We start from the raw sequence: 20,367 nt of genomic DNA, 5'->3' as shown, positions 1-20,367 counted from the left end.
AAATTATATTTATAGTAAATGGTATATTCTACTGATTCTATCTGGTATTTAATTTTATATAAACGCAGCGTCTTTTTGATATAAATCTTTGATAGTATCTATCTTCAAATGAATTATTTACTAATTATATATCAAATGAATATTAAAATCAATTATAGGATATAGAATTATAATTCATATAATTTATAATTATATTTTACAAGCAGCAAATAAAATAATTTTTTATTAACAAATAACAAAAACCGTCAAGAAAAATTTAATATAGTTAAAATTCATTTTAAAGAAAATAAAAAAAAGAAAAGCACAACAATTATTTTTATAAAAAAGTACTACTTTAAGTTTTTATAAGTAAATTATTGATTCAATCAAGACTTATTTATTAAATTAAATACTTTTGAAAAATTTAATATATAAGTTTGAGGACAAAATTAAAAATATAGAGAATAAGAATAGAGAATTTTTAAAATTTATTATTGTAATTTTAATATAAATTGGTATTATTATTTATTTGTTTATTTATTAAGTCTCTGATCAAATTTATTTATTTACAAATCTAAAAATTTTTTCTAAATGTTTATGCCTTTTTTGTTCAATTATTTTTTCCCATACTTGAAACACTTCTAATTTCTTTTTTCTTTTCTTTCATTTTGTTTCTGTGCTTATCTAATACTATCGTTACTTCATCACCCAAATAAGCTCCTAAGAGCAGTTATAAATTTTTCTATTGTGAGAATGAAACTTTTATTTTAAATAAAATAAGTTAAAAAAGTTAAATTAAAGTTTATTTACTTGGCCAGTAGGAGCTAGCTGCTTTGTCTTGAGGAAGAAGGTCTACATTTTTCAAAAATTTAGCTACCAATTCTGAACAAAAGTATTCTTAAGGATCTTTTTCTCTACCTAAAGCATCTCTATTGCTTTTTGGGCAGTAGCTAATCAGCTTTTTAAAGTTAAAAGAATACGATTTTCCAATATTTTCCTTTAATAATAACATAAGACAGAGATTAATAAACCAATTGCGAACATGATTAAATTTACTAATATAAAGGTATAAAGATTCTCTTCTATATACTACCTATCAACATTCTATAGCTTTCTTACTGTTACTCTTTAATTTTCATTTTAAAATTAATTTTTTATTTTAAATAAAATATAATTTACTTTTCATATAAATCATTTATGAATATATACTCTTTCCACTCTGTCAAAGAAACACCATCATCACTAGTAGAATCAAAAATTCTTATTTCATCTTACATTTTAACACATAAAGCAACATGATCTTTAATTAAAATAAAATATGTTTTTGATATCAATTAAAAAATAATAAATACCATATTTGCTTCCTGTAATTTTTCTCTAAAACTTAGCTGCTATGTTGTTTGTTCTTTTAAATATTTTTATTTGTTTATTTATTTATTAGTTTAGCTTTTAAAATAAAAATTTACTCAAATAGCAAAATATCTCCTGATTCAATGTACTCTAAGAATTCATTTTCTGTCATTAGATCATTTTTAAAATAATGACCCATTTTTATAGTTTATATAATTGGTTTTTTAATCTCACTGTTTTCTTCTATTACTAGATTTATCAAATTAACCCATTCTTGAGAAGACACTTTTGAGTTTGACTTTAGTTCGAATTTTCTTTTGTATCCATCAATTTCTATACTGAATCTATCTCCATCAATATCCTAAGTAAAATTTTTAAAGAGTTTTGTTTAAGTTATTAAATAACCTTATTATAAAATTCCTATTTTTCGTAATTTTCTAAGTTAATTATTTTTTTTAATGAATCATTTTACTAACTCAATAAAAAATTTTTTTCAATTTAAACAAAAAATAAATTGATAATATAATTTTTTATTCCTTTTTTTAACTATTTTGTAATGATTTTTTTTAATTTTTTATTTAATAAAAATAAAATTGCTTCTTTAATATTAAATTAAATAATTAAAATTAATAAAATTTTTTATTATCAAAAAGAGTTATTTTATATTTTTATAACATTTACTTTAATTTAAGCATCGGCTATTTTAAAGTTAATGCAACCTCTTATTCTCTTCTTTTAAGCTTCTTTGTAATAGCATATTTTACTTGTGGTAAGTACGAAATATCTCATCTGTGTAAAAAATGTTAATTAATTAGTTAAATTTCTAAAATAAAAATATATCTTTACCTTCCATCCCTTAAATATTGAAGGACTTTTTTTATAGAGCCAACCTTCTTTTAGTATGTCAGATGAACTCTTTGATTTATGCTAAATAGAAATAGGTAGAGCAATCGTGCTTTAATCAGGCTAGCTATTATTGTTGACTATAAATTTTTATTTTGGCGAAACTATTCTCTCAGAGTTAGTATTCTTATCAGATTGTTTGATAAAGGATGGTTTTTTCTAAAAGACTTGAGGCGTTTTAGGAGTGGATCCTCCATCATCAAGATTAATGTAGCTTTTAATTTAACTAGGGAGATTCAGTCTGTTAATATCATAACCTATAACACTACAGATAAATTAAATTTCTTTAAAAATGTTATTTTCTGTTAACTCGATGTAACTGAGCTAAGCATCTAAATCATAAATGTTCCTTTGCTTTATATCAATTTAATTTTCTATTTGTTTCAATCTAGTGAGCTAATATTGATGATATTTATAGTATTATTGCTCCTCTTCTTTGTTTTTGTAGTGATGAGTGTTTTATATTTACACCCTTAGCTTTTCGTGATCTATCTTATCCATAATTAGAAGTTATTTTTCTTTTTGCAGCTTTTGATAACATTCTTTGTGCATTTACCTTTATCTCTCTAGCTCCATCTGCTATAAAAATAACTTTTACTTTTCTTCCTCTTCAAATTTCTTTTTTTCTATTTCTTTGTCCTTTTGAATTTTATTAATTTCAGCTATCTTTTCTGATTAATTCATTTTATCATACTATTTATCATGTTAATTTTCTTCTTTTTGCTATTAATTTTGCATTTTATTTGTCTAAGAATCAGTTAGTTGCTGATGTAATATTAGTTTCTATAAATTATCTTTAGTAAGAGAGGACTTTTTAATATCTTCAGTTTCAGTATTATTTTCTTCTATTAACTTTATAAAATTTATTTTAACTTAATTTAGAATGATTTTCTAATTTTAATTTATTTTATTTTTAAATATAATAAATAATTTACTTCTAGATCATCTAAGATATTTTAAGATAAGCGCATAGGAGTTTAGTCTTTTTGAGGGTTATGCTGTAAGCAATTAACAATCCCTCCCTAAAATTAAAACTCTGAACTCATACTACTGTCCATACTCATTGATTCTTCAAAGACACCATTTTATGCACTGAAGCTCTAGTCGGTGTTGTTATCTGAATTAACACTTTTGCCTCTTTTGCTTCTTTTTGGACTTGTAACTGGGCTCAATCTCTAAAATTTAGATTTAACTGGTCTAATAAAAATATTTTACTAATTTTTTATTTGGTTTGAATTGTTTAGGGTAGAGGAATTTAATGGTGTAATTGCTTAACTACTACTCTCGATATCTAAATTAAGATTTTAAATTTGTTGGGACTCTTCAAATATTTCTTCTTCTATTTATTTGTCTAACTCCTCTCTCTTTTTTTTATTAATTTTCGCAAATATATTGTTTCCGTGCATAGGCGTTTAATCTAAATCCTCATTTTCATCTTCTCTTATTGTCCCATAAAATTGATAAACTTTATTGAGTGAAGATTTATCATCCTCCTTCTTCTTTGAAAAAATATTTTAATTATTGTTATTGCTATTGGCGTTATTGCTCTTATTACTAGCAATTAATTATGCATTTGTAATGCTTGTAGGAATGCTTTCTATGTCCTCAATTTCCTAGATATCTCCTTCCTGATTTATTGTTTCATCAAAATTATTTTTGGAGGTAAATTTTATTTTAGGAATATCATCATTGTTTGGCTGAATATTTGAAAAAATGATATCATTAGTCTAAGCGCTATTATATTTTTAATGATCTTATAAATTATTCGCCTTCTTACTGAATTCTTAATCGTTAGGATTTATTTTCAGATCACCCTTATTAAGCGTGGTTAAAATATTTTTTTAGTTCGTGTTTTACTTTACTCTAGAAGACTATATTTTTATTGGTTAAAATAAGAGCTGAAAAAGAAGAAAAATAATTTAAGGATGGATAAAATAGATAAATAATTTGCTTTTTAAGCATGAAATTCGATTAAAAATAATGTAAATTATCTAAATTAAAATTAATCGCTTACAAATAATTATTGCTAGTGTTATTTCGTTGGAGAATCTATTGACAAATAATTTGTTGTATATTAATCTTTTTATAGAAGTTTTATTAAAGAACCATGAGAATTAGGTTGTTTATTAGCATTAATATAATTATTTTATGCATCATTCCCCAATTTTTAAGCATTTATTTAATTTTTTGAGAAGAAGCTATGCAAAACATTTTTCTTTCCATTAGTTTAAATATTATTTGAGCTAGAAGTGCCTGGTACTTTTCTAACTATCTTGAGTGTTTCTTGTGTTTTTTGTTAATATACAGGAGATTTCTAAGATAAATTGTTTATGTTTTTATTATTCTTGACTTATATCTCAGAGATATTTAGTGTACTGATATTTCCACTACTATTTGGACGAGAATTAATATCTGCAGGAGCCATTTTAATTAGTAGTTAATTCTTCTTTTTATTCTTTTGTAGTCCTTGATTATTGTTTACTGTGCTAATAGGAATATTGTAAATTTAAGATACTTTGTTTAAAGTGTATTGATAGGAGTAATTATACTAGTTATCCATATTTTATTTTATAGCTTAATCATTATCTTAGACCATATTTTTTACAGATTTAGCACTCTTAGGAGGTAAATTTTTCTTTTTTGTAAGTAGAGGAGCTTCATGTTAAATATTATCCAGTTTTAAGTTTCTTAGATCTTCAACTTTTTCATATTATTTTTACTCTATTTAATTGTTATCGTTTACATAATTGTTCTGCTATTTTTATTTATAAGGATCATCTATTGAACTCTCTATAAAATGTGAAGAAGCAGCACTAATAGTTTCTTAAATTTTATGATTATCTTGCTGTTTCAATTGAACAAAATTTTAATCTATTTAACTAAGAGGTAGATCTTAGAGCTGTTAATTCTCTTTATGAACGAAATTCTCATAAACAGCATTGAATATTTATCTCTCCCTTTTTTACTGCTTTTTTAAATCCTTAATTTATATCTCTACTGACTATTTCTTTATCTATTCGGCTTGATAATTGTTTATTTTGTTTTCCTATTAAATGTTGATTGACTTCTTTTTGGAAGTAATTCTTCCTTTCCTTTAGTGAAATCTTCCTTGTTAGGAATTTATTATAGGTAGGTCCAAGAAATCTTCTAAAGATTGTCTGTCCTTACTAAATAAAATATATAATATGTTAATTTAAATGATATTAATTATGGAAAATTATCTCATTTTTAATTTTTGATGAATTTATTTATTTGAATTGCATTAATAGAGTTAGTTAATCATAATTTTATAATAAACTAAAAGTAATACTTTGAGCTTGCAGCATCCGCATTAAAATATTCAACCATAGCCTCCTAAAGATCATAATTATTTCTATTTTCATCTATTTTCTCATCAACTAATTATAAGGAACTTCTTTTACTAATAGAGTCCTATTACAAAGATTGCATTTACTGGACTTTTTGCTTTATAATTTTTTTTTTGCTTCTTTAATTTGATGATGACTTACTTGGAAGAAACTTATAACTAAATTATCAAAAAATTTAGAAATCTAAAATATGAAAAAAAAAAATTAAGTTAATAATACATTAATTTATTTAATAACCATACAAAACAACAAAAACAAATTATAATATTCATTCTTAAAGATCTTAACTATTTTTTTTTAAACAAATAACATAGTTCTTTTTAAATGTAATAATGGATTTCACTTTCGATTTAAATTTTATCCATCATACTTAACTACTTTAATTTTGTAATTTCAAGTATTTTTGTAATGAGTTGCCAAAAATACTATTATTTTTTATTCTTAATTAACTTAAAAACAAGAAGTATTTTTTATAGTTTTAATTTTATCATTAAATATTTATTTGAATAATTTAGTGATTTTTTGATTTTTTTCTGATAGCTAGCTAAAAAAATGTTAGTACTAAAACCAACAAATTTAAAATTAAAGTCAAATTTTATAAATACTTTAGATTGGGTAATTATTTAAAAAAATTTTAATAAATTACATCTTTGATAAATCTATGACTTAATATTTAAATATCTTTGAATTCATTTTCATAATTATCTTTGAATATACTTATAGATATATCTTAATATCTCATACCAATACCTAGTAAGTTTAAAAATATGATTTATCTTAAATATTTTATTTACTTCACTATCACAAATAATTTAATAGTTTTTGATTATTCTAAAATACAATGAATTTTTTTAAAAAAAACTTACGAGTTTATAGGTAATATTGCATATTTAAATTAAAAAATTTTCTTAAAAGATTTAAATTAAATAAGTTGTGAATAAATTATTTTTTTTAAAAATTAAAAATTTTTGAATATGTTAAATCATTTTAAAAATTAATAAAGAAATAAACATTTTTTGATTTAAAAAAATTGAAATTGAAAATTTTTTGATATTAGTGTCTTCACATTTATATTGGATATAATTAAATAGATACATTAAAAAGCTTTTAAAATTGTTTTTTATTTTTTTTAAAAGCTTTGAAAATTAATTAAAAGGAATTTAACTATTTTATATAAAATCTAAAATGGGGATTCATTATAAATAAGAGCCCTTTTAATATTTTGAATGCTTAATTTATTGAAATAATTTAATTTAAGAATCAAAATGTCTAATTTGATTGGGGATTCTAAAATTTGATTTAAATCAAACAAAAATATTGTTTTTAAAAATAAATAAATAAATATAATTCTTCCTTTTGACAAAAAGTAATTTGAAAAAAAAAGAAAAGTAAAGCTATTATAAATGGGAAGGTAGAGAACTAACAATATTTTAGATAAAAATAATTATTCTCTGATATCTAAATTTGAAGATTTATAAGACAAATCATAAATAATTTTAAATATTACAAATAAAATTCAAGACGGTTTTTTGCAATTAATAGGATAAATAAAATAGATAAATACTATTTAAAATATTGAAATCTATGATACTAGTTATAAATAAAATTTGACTAAATTCCTAAACTTACTTTAAAGAGGCATTAAAAATTAGAACAATCTTAGAAAGCTAAAAATTACACTTTCTTAGTTTTAAAGCTTAAATGAATAAGAGACAAACTAATTAAAAGAATGTATTACAGAAAGTATACAGAATCTCAGTATTAAATTTGAAAAAATTAGCTAAAAGAGTATTGAAAAAATTTTGAAAAGAGTAAATAGTAATGAAGGCATTCAAAAATTTAAACTTTAAGTAAATTTTAAAAATAAAGTAAATGCTAACAATATTTTACAATTAATAACTAATATGAAGTATTTGAATAAGTTAAAAATTCTAATTAATAACTCAGTAGTTGATCAAGAAAAAACTATTTGTCTTTAAATTTAAGAATGTGAATAACTTGAGACCTCCATAGAAATAATCAATATTATTGGCAATTTAAAACAAGCCTATAACCTTAGAAAGTTAAATTTATTCATAGATAATACTGAATAAAATGCTTTCGATACATTTATAAATGTGTAAATACCCTTTATACAAAATTTATAGTCACTTTATTTTAATATAATACAAAATAATAACTATTATTTACGGTTTCTTGAATAGGCACTGCCTTAATTAAGCAATATACGTGAATTGTATATTAAAATCCATCAAGTAAATTAAATAGAATTCTCAAAAATAGCGTCTTTATTAAAAAATAATAATTAAATCAAACAATTTACATATTATGATCTTCTCCAAGATATATAATTTTAAGAATTAGATATTAATATGTTGTGCAATATTTAGCATTTAAAAATAATTGTTAATAATTATAATTAAAATGAGTATAAATACCTCAGAAAACTAACTAATTTAATCACGATTCAATTATTAAGTATTAAAAATAAAAAAAATCTATTCAAAATAAAAAGATTAGTATCATATAAAATTGGATATTGATTAAAATTTTATTGTATTTTATCAAATTATATTTTAGTAAATTAAAATATAATTTTACATCATTTAAAATTCTTTATTAAAAGAGATAATAAAATAATTCTATATTTTGAAAGCTAATTTAACAAATAAAATCACTATGATAAATGAAAATCTCACTATAGTTGTCTAAAAAAATATTTTTAAATAGGTTTTGATTATTCTTTTCAAGAATCTGTTTAAAAATAATAAGTATGAAATATTAAGAATAATATTTTAAATACTACAGATATTTTCAAAGTATTTATTTTGTATAATTTTATTTACAACCTTTTAAAATCAATTTTATTAACAAATTCTTAAAAAACTAATTAATATTTATAAAATATATTTTTAATTATTAATTTAACAAAGTTTCAAATCTGCATAAACAATCAAATTTAAAGCTATGTAATCATATATCTACCTACATCTGAATTACCTTTTATTTTTCGATTAAAAAATATAAATATGTAATTTATAACTTTGTATTTAATTTTATAAAAAAATTAGATTATAAAGATTGATATAATTGTTTTTATTAATTATAAAATTTAAACTAAATAAATATTCAAAGTTATTTTAATTTATTTTATAATCAATTTTTATCATTTTCTTTCTTCAAGAGTACTTTGAATAGGAAATGTTATAAATTAAAATCATAAAATAAATTAAAAAAAATTTTTTTATTCTAAAAGTTTTCAAAAAACTATTCCAAATATTTATTAAATATTTTAAATTATTTTTTTGAAAAAGTTTAAAATCTACATAAACAATTAAATTTAAATAATATAATCATAAATAGATATGAGAATTGCCTATAAATTTACTTTTTGGTTAAAAAATATAAATTACTAATTTATAAATTTGTTTTTACTTATATAAAATTAGATTATTAATATTGATATATTTTTTCCATTAATTATTTATTAGTTATGAAATTTAAACTAAATAAAGATTCAAATTTTTTGATTTTTTATTTGTTAGTTAGTATTATTTTATCATTTATTTTTGATTATTATTATTTTTTTTTGAGTAAAATATTTATTCATTTTTTAGTTATTTGCTGATTAAAACATTTTAAATTTATTAAAGAGCCAATTATGAAGAAGATTGTTTTAGTTTTGGTAGTGTAGTATACATCTATGCATGAATGTCTTTAAATTTATATAATTAAATGAATTAATATTTACTTATAAGTCATAGATTTAAAGTTTATGTTAGTAAGATTTAAGTTAGAGGTTGACTTGAAATAATTAATTAGTAAGTTTTTGCTTTTATTTTATAATCAGGATTTTGTTTGAATTGGAATTGATTTGAATTACAAATAAGAATACTTTTAGTTTTAAAATTAGAATGGTTAGTTGATGTTGTTTATAAACAAATTAATTAGATTCAGGAGCATTGTTTTACTTAAATTTTTTTTTGGTTAGTAGGTTTAATTGTTTTTGAAAAGAAAATTTATTAAGATTATTAGTTGAGTTAGTTAGTTAGTTAATTAATAAGATAATTTGATTATTATTTGAATTTTTTTTTCATTCTAAATCAGAGTTGTCGCTAGCAAAAAAGATATGTCTTTTTAGCACGACTGTAATTTCGTTGCTAAGCTTTGCATCGTTGAGTAGTTTAAGTCTTTTCTTTTAGCAGAATGAATCTATTTAAATTATAGAATTTGGTTGATGCAAAATGAAAATTATTTTTTAATAAAAATAGTATTTATAAAGTTTATATATTTATTGATTTACCTGTTGTATATTTATTGATATTCTTTTGATGTTTAATTAAATTTGCTTTTTAGTAAATGGAGGCTATAAGCTAGCTATTTCTTTGAATTGATGGCAATAGCTTAGAATCTTCTTAGCTATCACTTAGCGTGTCTTTGAGTTTTTTCTTGTAGTTGTCATTTAAATGTTATCTAACTGACTCATAGATGTAAGGAAGGATTTGGTTTCTTTCACTCATTTAGAGTTTTCTAAAAATCAAGCTATAAATTAATATTCAAAAAAAACTCATCAATTGATTATTTTTTAAATTAATTAATTCTTACGAATTGTAAATATCATTTTCTAAGATAAATCTTTCCCAATGGCATAAGTTAATTGAGTTATTTTTATCAACATAAAAAACTCTGAGATCGTTATTGTTGAATTTTATAAGCATTCCCATTTCAAGTTGATTACAAATTGATAAATTTTTAGATTTTTCTGAATCACTGCTAATTTGGAAAAGAAATGAATTAAATAAAAATAGAATAAGAATAATACTGGAATATGATAATGTCGCCAGTTTCAGCTATTGTTTCTAAATCCGATTCTGTAATCACATCTCTCTGAAATTAAATGTAAATTTAATTATTTAATGAATCAAAAAAAATGTAATAGATTTTATAAACAGATTAAAAATTCAAGTAATTACTTTGTAATTGTTTTTAGTTTAAAGGTCTTAAGCCATCATAACTTTTTCTTAATTGTAATAGTAAGATATAACTTGTTAGAGGTTTTTCTACCACTTAGAGATGTCTCCAGGAACTATTTCTTTTAATTTAAGCAATTTTTTCATTTCAGTAATCTTCAAATGAAGTTTTTTGGGGTTTGTCTTATTCTTTATTTATTAGTTAAAAAAAGAAATAGATTAATTTTAATCAAGGTGAAAAGCATACAGCGTAAAATATTAAAATAATCTATTAATAATATATGTAATAAAATAACTATAATTACTAGAGAGACAAAGCAAGTGAGATATTTGATATTGATGCATCCTTTAATCTTTTTGAATGTGGGATCTTTAGAGTAGAATAGTTTTTCACTAGTTAAGATGAAATATCTTTTCTGTTTTATGTAAAAAAGGAGTTAATTTGATTGAGCATTTAATAATTTTTTTATTTATTTAAATGTAATATACAAGACAGCCCAATAAATTAGAGCTATCTATTACATTCAATTTATATCTTTATTTAATCAGGAAAAAATTTATGTTGATTACTTGATAAGTGTTAAGCATTTTATTTGTGCTCTTTTTGAGAAGCCAGCCTTCTTGAATTATATGTTGATTTTTTATTTCAGAAGATCTTTGTTCGATGATTGAAGGAGTTAATTACATATTATGAGAATTTTATTGAACTTTGTTATTTTAAGACTATGATCTCATACCTGAAGGATGAGGTAGCGAAGGGCCACCTTTACTCTCAGGAATAAGAGATTAATTCATTGATTAGTCATGGTGCTTTTTAAGAAGATCTAAATTACTATCAAAAAATTCTACATTCTAATCAAACCGTACCCCATAACAGTGTTGGTCATTCTTTTTACCGCTGAAATGATTTTGGTTATGAGATTGAGTTGAAAGAATACTTTTTTTCTTTTAATTAATCATAATGCTGTTTTACATTAGATTGTTAAATTTTTGGTTCATTTATTTGTCTTCAAAAGGATTTAATTACTTCATTTATTGAATATTTTATTACAAGTCATAAGTTTCATCCATCGTGGAACCACTTAGAATATTATTATCGATCATCTGAGGAGGTATTAAAAAAGAATTTCTTTCTACAGGTTACAGTAAATCAAAAGGAGGAGATAATTCTTAGCTTTATTTGATTTACTGGTTATTTTCTGAATGGATACCTAATTTACTCTATGCTGAAGTTGGCTTAACTGCAGTGTATTATTTTTTGATACTCCTAGATATATTTTATGAGTAACTACTCTCTTAATCTTGTTAATTGGCGTTTATTTAAACATTTGAGGTTGTCAAGAATTTTTTCTGACTGCGGTTGAATTGTTATGATTCTGTTAAGCGCTGGGATTATAAGACTTGGTCCTTTTGGAGTTCAATCGAGTTAATAAGACCGTTTGCATGCATATGTTACTTCATAGTTTCAATATCCTTATACAATTGGTCCTCTTAATTTTATTTTAATTTTCTGTTTTTTTACATTTAATTACTTCCTTCTGATTGCTATTTTTGTATGTTCATCTCTTAGGAGTTTTCGTTTTCTTCTAGGCTATCTGAGCTGTAATCATCACTGAAGCTATTTATCATTTAAGAAGTAGTTTTTGATTCTTCAAGATTAGATTATTTTCTCTTTCCCAGATTCCTTGCTAAAATGGGGGTTTCTGAGCTCGAACCCTTCTTATAAATTACTTTCTAGAAGATTTATGGAGTTTCTAAATCTGTATCAGAGTCAGAATCATCTAAAGAGTCTTTTTATTAGCTATTTTACTTTTTCCTTTCATTCTCTTTCCTACACTGTTACAGCCATACAAGTTGTGTAAAATTTTATTCCAAGTATTTAACTTTTTCCATGTCAGTTGTTTCATTCTTCTGACTTAAAAGATTTGGTCCAATTATATCACTTTTAATAGTATGAATAGCTATGTTTTCATCAGGAACATCTTCTCCTTCAGCTTTTAATTTAGTAGATTAATTTAATATAAAAAAGTAAATTCAAAATCGTAATTATTAAATAAATAAATAATAAATAGATTCTGGTAAACTATAATATTATATTTAATTTTAAGTGTTAATTGAATACATTCGCTTTCTTTCATTAATCAATTATAAATTGTAACCATATTCTAGCTTAAATATTTGAGTGCATTAAACGAGGAAGAAATTAAATAAATAAATAAATAACTAGTAAAATGTCTCAAATTATATATTTTATTATTATGTATATACAGACTTAAGCTCTTTTATCGACATGACAACTTCGTCATGCCTATCCAAATGCAAAAAGATGAAAAATGAAATATGAAATAATTACTTTCGAGGAATGCTGATTGCTATTAGTTTTATCTCTTTTGCAAATATTGAATAGATTGAATGAGGTGCTCACTTACTAATTTTATTAGATTTTCTTCTTCTTCTAATAAATCTTTGTTTTTTTGTATGACAATAGAATGATCCAAATGATTGATTTCGCCTTTATTCTCAAAAATGGTAAATTTATTTTTGTAATCCATAGAAGTTTAATAAATCCCATTCTTTTTCAAGTTATTAACATTATTACTAGACGTCTAGCTAATCTTAAAGTCAGTTCTAGCATTATCAGCGCGATGAAATTACTTGCTTTGGAAGAGTAACTTATTCATATTCTACTTTATTGAGCCTTATTATTTGAAATTGCACTATGAAACTTAGAGAGAGCACCTGAGCGATTGCTCTATTGTGCTCTCATCTATACAAAATACAGATATATCTTGGTCACCTATCATTGCATTTTATCTATTAGCATCTGCAGATGATTGTTTTGTAGCACTTAGATTCATTTAATATCAATCTTAATTATGCTTAGGAATTTAAAAATTATATTATTTAAATGAGTTCGCTCAAGCTATTCTGAATATGGAAGCTGCTAGTATTTTTCTACAGAAAGTTAATTTTATTTTATTTTCGCGATTAGTATCTATCCTCTACGATAGAGTAAATGATACAAGTTTTATTTAGTAGGTAATTTAGGAAGATATTTCGAAGACCTCTATATCTTTCTGAATATTTTACTTTAATATCAATTATAATTTTACAAACGATTAATTGCCTTCCAATAATCAAAAATAAAGAAATTTATTAAATATAAAAAACTAATATACTTACTTACAAACAAACAAAAGACCAATCAAGCAAGAAAGCTTGTATGCATTCTAATCAATAAATTATTAATTATTTTTTTTTTTTTCATTCAAAATACATGGATAAATAATTGTAATATTATTAGCTAAAGCAATTGTCTGAACTAAATCGAAAAATAATTAATTTGTATATAAACTTTATCATATAATTAGAATCAATCAATCAGTCAAATAGCCAGTCTAATTAATTATTCAACCAAGACTTTACTCTATAAAAAATTAATAGCGCTGATTAGCTACTTAACATTTAGAAAGATAAAAAAGTGAGTCTATGACTTACTTATAAACCAAAATTAGTTTATTTTTTAAAGGGAAATTAGTTTATAATTATTTACCAAAGTGAACTAGCTAGCTTTATATGAATTATCTAAATAAATTAAATTGCTATCATTTATGAAGGTAAATTCATTTAAATATAATTTAGTATTAATATAAAATATCAATATATATTTTTCTACATTTTATAAATTTTGCTCCTTTTTTATGCTTCCTCACTTATTTTTTTTTTACTGCTCTTGCTAAAAATTGATTAATGTTGAATATTAAAGAAAGAATAAATGCACTCTATATTGGCAATTTTAAAAATTATATTGATCAAAGTGCTGAATAGATCAAAATTGCTATTTTTAATTTTCATATTTTTAGAGAAATTATTTGTATCTGTGAAAGGAAAGATTATTCATATATTCTGCGAATTTGATTTTTCTAAAATATTACCTTACTAAATTTATTTATTTCCCAAGGTAGTACAAGCATACTGCTTGCTAAATTTCTAGATACCACTCAATTTAAAAATACGATGGGTAGATTTTAATTCAAAAACTATTTTCAAAAAACAACAAAAATCTAGAAAATAATTTAAATGAAAACTAAAATCCTATTTAAAAGCATAAAAATATTGAAAAAATTTTTTATTCGGTATTTGCGATTTAATTAATGTAAATTTACCTAATTGAAGTTGTGAATGCAAAACATCAGCGTTTTTCGGCCACTCCAAATTAACCATTTGATGTATTTGAGATATTCTTAATATCCATTACTCACCATATATTTTAAATCTTTAAATTAAGAAATTTATTTATATCAACTCGAAAAATTTGTAAAGTACAAAGGGGAATTCTTTTTTGAATAATCAAATCATATTAAGTATTTACTAAAAAGATATTTATAGAAGGGTCTAAGTATTTAACTTTCATTTTCTATCAATAAAAAAATAAAATTTAATTTTCATATTAAATCTCCTGTTAGTAAATAGGAGTTTTTTAGCAAAAATAAGCAATTTCATGACACTTAAATAAAAAACTCTGCTAACATAGAAATAAATGACATAATTTTATTGCGCATAAATAATAAATAGTATAGTTTTTATATTCATTTATAAATTAAGCTTTTATTAATACAATCATTTAATTGGATGGACTAATAAAAATAACTCACAAATAGGGATTTCTTTGAATAAGCTAATCCTTGCAATTTTTCAAGTGGGTATCAATCGCTTGAACGGATATATTATGAAATCAAATTTATTTCTTTTTATTAAGATTTTTTTAGTCTGATCTATTCGGAACACTAAAGACACATAAATTATTGATAAAAATAAAAAGTATTTAGTAATTAAGCAAAAAATGTAATATTATGTCATTCTGTGCTTGGTAGACCATTAATTTTTTACTTAATAATTTTTCTTATCTTACTAACTTACTTCTTCTTTTTTAGAAATTTTATAATTTTTTTTTTTGCATTTTATATAAAAATAATATGCAATTTTATTTATTTATGTATTAATTTCATATAAAAAACGTGAATAGACTTTAATGCTAGCAACATTAATCATAAATGTCACTCACATCATCAATTCCACCAAATTCTTCCAATCGAAATTTTCGTGAAATTAAAAAGTGTATTCATAATTTCTCTCAAATTTTAAGTATTTAAATTAGTGATAGATATTTAGTATGATAAATAACTAGAAATGTGATTAATTGAAATATGGAGTCACAAGAAAAGGTGATAATAATAATTTTTATTACTTTTCTTCAACCCTTTTCTAATTAAAATTGTACTAAAATACACCTTAAACTTTTTTTTAAATATTTTTAATTTGCAAAGATATTTTTACTAACAGCAGATAAGGCCTTTCTTAAAATTCTCAAAAACTTTGCTTCAATTGTAAACTATAAATAAGATAAACTTTTTTCTATCCCAAATAAACCTTCTGATTTGATCTGCAAACATTTGAGAGAAATTCATTATTTGAATTAATTTTGTCAAAGAAAATATAAAATATCTAAGATATATATTCTTCTATCTTTTGCTTTATAAAAGTGAGGGACTCTTGATTAAATTAAAACAGTGACTAGAACTAAACATTTTTCTAATAAATTATATAAACTTGATCAATATTTTTTTTTACTCTTATTAATGAATTAATGGTTACATCGTTTTTAAACAACTTTTAAAATTAAGAATAAAATTTAAAAATACATTAAAATTTTAAATATTTATAAAAATTCTTTCAATTTTTGAGCTATTAGACTGATAAAAAATTTCATAAATTTAAAGAAAACAATTAAATTATGCCAATATTAAGCATTTTATTGAGCAAATTAGCTTGAAAAATACTACATATTTAGTTTACTCCCTCAAAATTCAATCAAACAAAATCTCTTATGATCACATTATGTGTGTAACATAATAAATAAATATATTTTAATTCAAAGAAATAACATAAATTATTAAAAATAACATTCAGTTGTAAAATAATTCTGCTAGAAATTTATCTATGATAAAAATTAACTGAATTTTGATAAGAGATTTAAAGATATTTAAATTATAAAAATACATATAATCCTAATTAAAATACTAAATTATAATTTTGATAGAACAAAAGCTTAGAACTTCAAAATTAAAGCTATTTATAAAAGTAAATAAAAATTGAATTATTCACTTATTTTACACTTTAATAAATGTTCTTACAAATCAATAATTGTGCAAAAAGATTTCCTTATTCAAAACTTTAATTAACATTAATCTTCTTTTTATACATTTAATAAACTAATTATAGATTTAAAAAAATTCAAGTTTTATATGAAATTAATTTAGGTTAGATAAATATCTAGATACATATATTCTCACATTCTAGTTAATTTTAAAGCTTATCTAGTGAATTTATTTATTTATTAATTATTATCAAATTGATACTTTATTTTCTAAAAGAAATACATTTTTATTAAACTAAAATATTTAATTTAAAATTTTTATTTTTTGATAATAATTAAAGTTTTATTTAAAAACCATTTCAAACATGAAAACAACAAAAAACTGTCTCAATGCTTTAAGAACTTCTTAAGTCAAAAAAAAAGAATAAAATCAATCACTTTTCTCATTTTCTTATTATACATCATGGAAAATATGCCTGTTTAAGAGTATAGGACGTTCTTTATCAAGCTTGACACCTTCATATAAATTTAGTTCGCTTTCATATTATTCTGAAAATGATCCTTATTTGTGTTTCATGTTTTTTTTAATAAAATTAAATAATTTGAGAAATAAATTATTACTTGGCCAATACTAGCACGAAGATTTATTAGGGTTTATTAAACCTAAAACTTTAAATGATTTAGCTGCTAGTTCAGAACAAAAGTAACCGTCTTCTCTGCTGGCATCATTAAGTACAGATGATCTCTTTTTCATTAGTTTACTGACACTAATATCATATTTTTGTCCTAAACTGCTCTTTTTATGTTAAAAAAAAGTTATTTTTACATAATATATTGATTGATAAATGTAATTAATACTAAGGGTATTTTTTTGTTTGACTTCCAAATTATTTTTAGAGAAATTGAATTTAAAAAATAAAAACTAGGAATAATATAAGAAATAGTTAATTACCAAAACAAATTAGTAAAAATCAGGTAAGACTGTTTTCAATTTGTCATAGTTTAGTTACCTCAAAACCACCCTTATAAAATTATTAATTTTTAATTAATATATTTAAATTCATGAAGAAAATAGGCTTTTATAAAATTATTCAAGTTATAGAAATAAGTAATTACTTCTCAAACAAATCATTGATTTTAATAAAATAATTCCATTCTTGAATAGAAACACCATCTTCTAACTATGCATCGAATACTCTCACTACGTTGTCTTTTAACTTAATAACAATACCAACGTGATCTTTTTTTAATAAATTAATTAAAATAGTGTATAAAATTTACTATTATTTACCATAATTACTAATAGTTGTTGCTCTTTAGAGCTTCGCATTAAAGTTATTTGTCCTAAAATTTAAAAAATAGTAAAAATATCTTCTAAACATTAAATTATAACAAAGAATGTATACTTAAATAGTAGGATGTCTCCAGTTTTTGCAATTTAGAGAAACTCCTCTTCATTAATTATGTCACTCTATTTTATTTTATTAATAAACTCATTAGAGAAATTAACATAAACAATAGAACAGGTTTAGAATATCTAAATTTTATTAAAATAAATTGAAAATTATAAAAATTTAATATTTTCTTATATTTTGCTCCATGATTATTTTTTGAAAAGTATAGTTAACTTCTCAAACAATTTTACTTTTTAAAAAAATTCAAATAATTAATACATTTTTTATAGAATATTTTAAATTTTAATTCAAATAAAAAATACATCTTTTTCTTAGATTCAAGTTACTTAAAATTAAGTAAGTCTTCAGTTAGATTGTTTTATTAAGTAAATTTTGTTAAATTTACTTACTCAATTCATTAATTATTTATTTTATTTAATTAAAATAATTCTTACATTCAAATTTATTAATTTATTTATGTTTCTTTAAATTATTTTTTCTAATTTAAAGATTATTTTTTTTTTTATAAGATATAAATTCCTTTAAAAAATATAAATTTGATAAAAAATTCATTTTTAATTGTTGAATTTCATTTATTTTACAAGATCTAAATTCCTTTAAAAAATTTAAATTTGATAATAAATGCACTTTTAATTGTTGATTGTCATTTGAAATTTTTTGAAATAAAAATAAAATTTATTTAATAAATAATATTTTCTTTTTTTAATACACTTAATATAAATTTAGTCTGAGATCCAACCAATTTTTAGAAACTTAATTAGTTTATTTTAAAAAAATTACCTTTATGTATTAACTAGCTTTATCAGGTTTAATATTTTATTTTGATCTTATTTATTTATTATCTTCTATAACCTATTTAATTCTCGAAAACCACTCTTCCAACTTCTTCTCACTATCTGGAGATTCTTTTAGTTTAAATTTTTTTTTCTAGTTCTTTATTGTGATAACAATTTAGTTCTTCTTCTCAATTTTCTAATTAAATTTTTTATTTTTAATGTAAATATTATAATTTTTTAAAATTATGCTACTTCAATTTCACAGGATAAATGCTAGAAATTAATGCATAGTTACAGATCATAATCTAATTGATTTTTATTGTCCTTTTTTTCTTCATAGATGCAGAATTTTTCATCATTTAAAGTGCAAAAATATTTCTTTTAAAATTATAAAAAAAGTGTAGAATTTGTATAAATTTCTACTTCTAAGCTTTATAATATAAATTACTTTCCATCTCTTTAGCAAACCGTCGTTTTTTTTCATTAATTTTCCTTAAATTATATTTTAATCTTCATCTTCTGATTCTATTGACTCTATTGAACCTTTAGATCTCTTTTTATCTTAATTTGATTCTTATTCTTGCTCATCTTGTTCTAAATCTAATTGTTATGTTTTATTATTGCTCCTTACAGTATTCATAATCCATTAGCTTCTTAAAATTTATGATTTCCTTTATTCCATAGGTCCCTTTTAATTTTTCATTGCATTTTTCAATTCATTTTCAATCATTTCTTTTTTATTTTCTTAATCTATTTATTCATTAAAACTAAATTTTAAAATGTATCTCGTTTTGATAAGTTAAATTTATTTTGATTTCATTTTTATCATTAATATACTTTAAAAAAGTGTTATTTTTTTCTAATTTAAACATGCTTAAAATATTCAAATGCTATTGAATTTCTTTTATTATTTATAATATATACTTCAAAGTTTTTTTTTTATAAATTACCTATATTTTATACAATATCTTAGATGTTGCCTTGTTGCAACATTTCTAATTCTTGCTCAATCAGCTTTATAATATTCTTTCTAATTATTATATCTACGCTATCACTCAAAAAGAAATTTTTAGCGTGATGCTATTTGTTAAACATTAAATTTTTAATATCTGCTTTTAATTACTCTTCTTCAGCATCTTTATCAGCTTGGTTTTTATCTTCCATCTTTAATTTTATCTAATCTGAAAATATTTAGTTATTTAAATTATATTATTATTTAATAATTAGAATTACTAGCTATCAACAAAAATAAAAAGCGAATCTGTATTATTAAGTTTTTTTAAAAAAACAAAAACAAAATTAATCTGAGCAAAAATTTGATAAAGATTTTTTGTTAAAATTAATATGAAAGAATTAACATATTTTTTATATTATTGACTTACTTATTATTAAATATTTTAGTATGTTACAAATGTAAATGGATGGAGATTTTCTTAAGTATTCAAATAA

At 21.4% G+C, this 20,367-nt stretch overlaps 3 protein-coding genes across 3 annotated transcripts; all 3 read right to left on the bottom strand. All coding sequences in view use genetic code 6, as the record gives it.

The window, feature by feature from the left end:
- Positions 1-589: 589 nt before the first annotated feature.
- On the bottom strand, positions 590-5,682 carry TTHERM_00930660 (PH domain protein; the record flags this gene model as incomplete). The annotated part of the gene is made up of 11 exons (XM_001025730.2): positions 590-738; positions 790-976; positions 1,036-1,105; positions 1,159-1,279; positions 1,332-1,384; positions 1,446-1,690; positions 2,011-2,118; positions 2,176-3,084; positions 3,168-4,103; positions 4,247-5,399; positions 5,543-5,682. 11 exons carry the CDS (start codon positions 5,680-5,682, stop codon positions 590-592), a joined length of 4,071 nt encoding a protein of 1,356 aa, XP_001025730.2.
- Positions 5,683-9,693: 4,011 nt separating this feature from the next.
- Positions 9,694-13,428, bottom strand: TTHERM_00930680 (PH domain protein; the record flags this gene model as incomplete). The annotated part of the gene is made up of 8 exons (XM_001025732.3): positions 9,694-9,812; positions 9,904-10,142; positions 10,206-10,370; positions 10,423-10,487; positions 10,574-10,759; positions 10,876-10,986; positions 11,141-12,564; positions 12,924-13,428. The coding sequence occupies 8 exons, from the start codon at positions 13,426-13,428 to the stop codon at positions 9,694-9,696; spliced, it is 2,814 nt and encodes a 937-aa protein (XP_001025732.2).
- A 3,729-nt stretch (positions 13,429-17,157) lies between these two features.
- On the bottom strand, positions 17,158-20,278 carry TTHERM_00930700 (PH domain protein; the record flags this gene model as incomplete). Its single annotated transcript, XM_001025734.2, has 11 exons — positions 17,158-17,288; positions 17,349-17,523; positions 17,680-17,749; positions 17,844-17,967; positions 18,019-18,071; positions 18,134-18,198; positions 18,923-19,114; positions 19,171-19,296; positions 19,367-19,668; positions 19,869-20,099; positions 20,152-20,278. The coding sequence occupies 11 exons, from the start codon at positions 20,276-20,278 to the stop codon at positions 17,158-17,160; spliced, it is 1,596 nt and encodes a 531-aa protein (XP_001025734.2).
- Positions 20,279-20,367: the final 89 nt, after the last annotated feature.

Source organism: Tetrahymena thermophila (assembly GCF_000189635.1).
Source record: "Tetrahymena thermophila SB210 genomic scaffold scf_8254181, whole genome shotgun sequence".
Lineage (NCBI taxonomy): Eukaryota > Ciliophora > Oligohymenophorea > Hymenostomatida > Tetrahymenidae > Tetrahymena > Tetrahymena thermophila.
Note: the sequence above shows the minus strand (reverse complement) of the source record. Positions and strands in the feature narration are given on the sequence as shown.